We start from the raw sequence: 2,500 nt of genomic DNA, 5'->3' as shown, positions 1-2,500 counted from the left end.
ACTGCACTCATTGTGAGAGAGACATTTCCAAGCTCGTAGCCATATTGCAGCAATTTGTAGCAAAATGTGGTCATAACAAAGTTTCAAATGCAAAAAAAAAATCACCTCCTGTTTTAATATTACATTTCTACGCCTAAAATACTCCCTTTGTAAATGTCTTCCCACTCTCTGATTCAGTGCAACTTTGATTATCAGCCAAGATGTCTCTCACAGATGGTATCTGCCTTAAATTAGCTGCCTTGTCAAATTTGAATCAACATTCGTTCTTGAAGAAAAAAACCAACACTTGCAAGATGTGGCGACAAACACAAAAAGAGTCGGACTGTGATTGGTGAATACATTAACAGTTAGTGCCTTGACACCCTGGCTGTCAAAGCTTTTGTTGTCCTGTGCTTTTGAATCAGAGACTGATGTTTGTCACTATGTTCCAGTTTGCACTCACCCCTCCCTCTCCTCTCTTCTCTCCCCCTGGTAGCGGTGCTGTGTGGCGGGCAGGTGGATGCCAGTGTTGCCGGCTACATCACGTCTCCGGGGTACCCGTTGGAGTACCCGCCCCACCAGAGCTGCCAGTGGGTGATCACGGCGCCCGAGCCCTCACAGCGCATCGCCCTCAACTTCAACCCACACTTTGAGCTGGAGAAACTGGACTGCAGGTGTGTGTGTGTGTGTGTGTGTGTGACTCTCTCTCTCTCTAACTATCTCTCTCTTCTCCCTTGCTCCCTCTCTTTCCCTCTCTTGCTCCCTCTCTCTCTCTCTCTCTCTCTCTCTCTCTTCCTCCCTTCCTATCACTCTCTCTCTGCCTCTCTCTCTCTGTGCATTTGTATGTTCTAATAAAAAGTGTGCATGATGAAAGCTAACAATAGGATATGATGGATAGAATGACAAGAAAGAAAGGATGAGAGGAAGAGAGATAGAGAGAGAGAGAGAGAGAGAGAGAAAGAAAGAGAGAGTTTTGCCAGAAGTGTCATACTATCCACTTGATGGTTGTGTACAAAACCAATAATATGACCCATGATTGGAATAGCTTTTGTCTTTTGCCAATCATATGTTTTACAGTTTATTCTCAGCATTTTTGCATATGATTTAAGCATTAGCAAATCTCAAGGAGCCTGAGACAGAGGGAAAGAGGAGCGAACGCTAGCAGAGATCCAGGGAGGGAAAACGGAAAACGAGGAACACAGGCCACAAATTTGGCCTCAGTTTCAACCAAACGGCTCAGAGGCAACTTAAAAGCCCCGCCATGCTCCATTACTGGGTTTCCAGAATCAATATTTCCAGGGAATTCGTCTCTGTTTTTCTCCTGCTGCTCTTAGCTTCAGCTTAGAAACATACAGGCGCTGGAGTTCTTTATCTCACTTCAAAAAAAGAAAATGCAAAAACCTTCTCTTATCTGCTTGGGAACAAGTCGTCACCAGGTAGGGGGTAAGGGGGACTCATTTGCCCAAGCAGATGAGTTGGCCCCTGGGCATGATTGGAGGTGGGTGGGTGGCCAAACTCTTGACACCCCTACACATTATGAAACCCAGAGAGAGGGAGAGAGAGAGAGAGAGAGAGAGAGTGAAAGAGAAAGAGAAAGAGACAAAGAGAAAGAGCCTGTGTTTGAACTGGCCTGCGTGAGGAGAGAGAGAACCCTTATTTATTGATGGAGTGAGTGAGAGGATCCAGGCTTCTCTGGCACTCCGTCGTCGCTCTTCGGTTGGGCGGCTCCATTGGAAGGCTGGCTGTGTTCCCCCAGGGAACGAGGGAAATGGAAAAATACAATGGAAAGAGAAAGCCCCAAAACTCCCTCCTCCTCCTCCAAAATTACAGTCGTCCATGAAAATCCATCTCGGCTCTTTCGTTGTTGTTTGTCGGCAGACGGATGGTTGGGGGGGGGTTTGAACACTCCCTCACTCTCTCTTCTTCTGCTTGAGTAGCTCTCGCCTGATTGGCCAGGCCGCTCTCTTGCCATGTTTGTTGTTGTGATCCGGAACCTTCCTCAGAGAGGTGTTTGGGGTTACACAGAGGTAATGCTGGGAAAGACGGATCCGCTTCCATGAGCCAAAAGGAGAAAAGGACAAAAAAAAACATGGAATGCTGACCTGGTTAGGGGAACGATGATGGATGCCATTGGCTGTTTTAGGGAAAAAATAATTCTGTTCATTGGTTTGTTTTTCTTCAAGAGAATTGTCTGCACTCTGATTGGTTGATATATATATATATATCACAGTAGATACATTTTGATCAAGTCTTAATTAATATAAACTGATTGATTGGTAATATGTATGATGTAGTAGTGGCTGAATATTTGGAGATGGCCATTAATGAGTAGTAAAATCAGATATGACAAGAGCAAATGACACTCAAATATAGCCTATATTCATGTTAAATTGATATATGTTAAGTACATATTACATAGAAAATCACACCACTTAAGTCTTTAGCAGAGATGGGAAATCCTCTATTAATGTAATCCCATGAATAGGATGAGGGAGTATGTATAAGATTTGAGTTCAATGCT

The 2,500-nt window shown here is 44.4% G+C and overlaps 1 protein-coding gene across 2 annotated transcripts in view; it reads left to right on the top strand.

The window, feature by feature from the left end:
- Positions 1–2,500, top strand: part of LOC125288218 (neuropilin-2-like) — a 73,571-nt gene that overhangs the window by 8,650 nt on the left and 62,421 nt on the right. For both annotated transcript variants that reach the window (XM_048234394.1, XM_048234395.1), the window contains one exon: positions 476–653. In XM_048234394.1, the coding sequence (XP_048090351.1) occupies positions 476–653 (178 nt within the window). The remainder of the gene's footprint in view (positions 1–475; positions 654–2,500) is intronic.

This window comes from Alosa alosa, chromosome 23 (genome assembly GCF_017589495.1).
Source record: "Alosa alosa isolate M-15738 ecotype Scorff River chromosome 23, AALO_Geno_1.1, whole genome shotgun sequence".
Classification (NCBI taxonomy): Eukaryota; Metazoa; Chordata; class Actinopteri; order Clupeiformes; family Clupeidae; genus Alosa; species Alosa alosa.
Note: the sequence above shows the minus strand (reverse complement) of the source record. Positions and strands in the feature narration are given on the sequence as shown.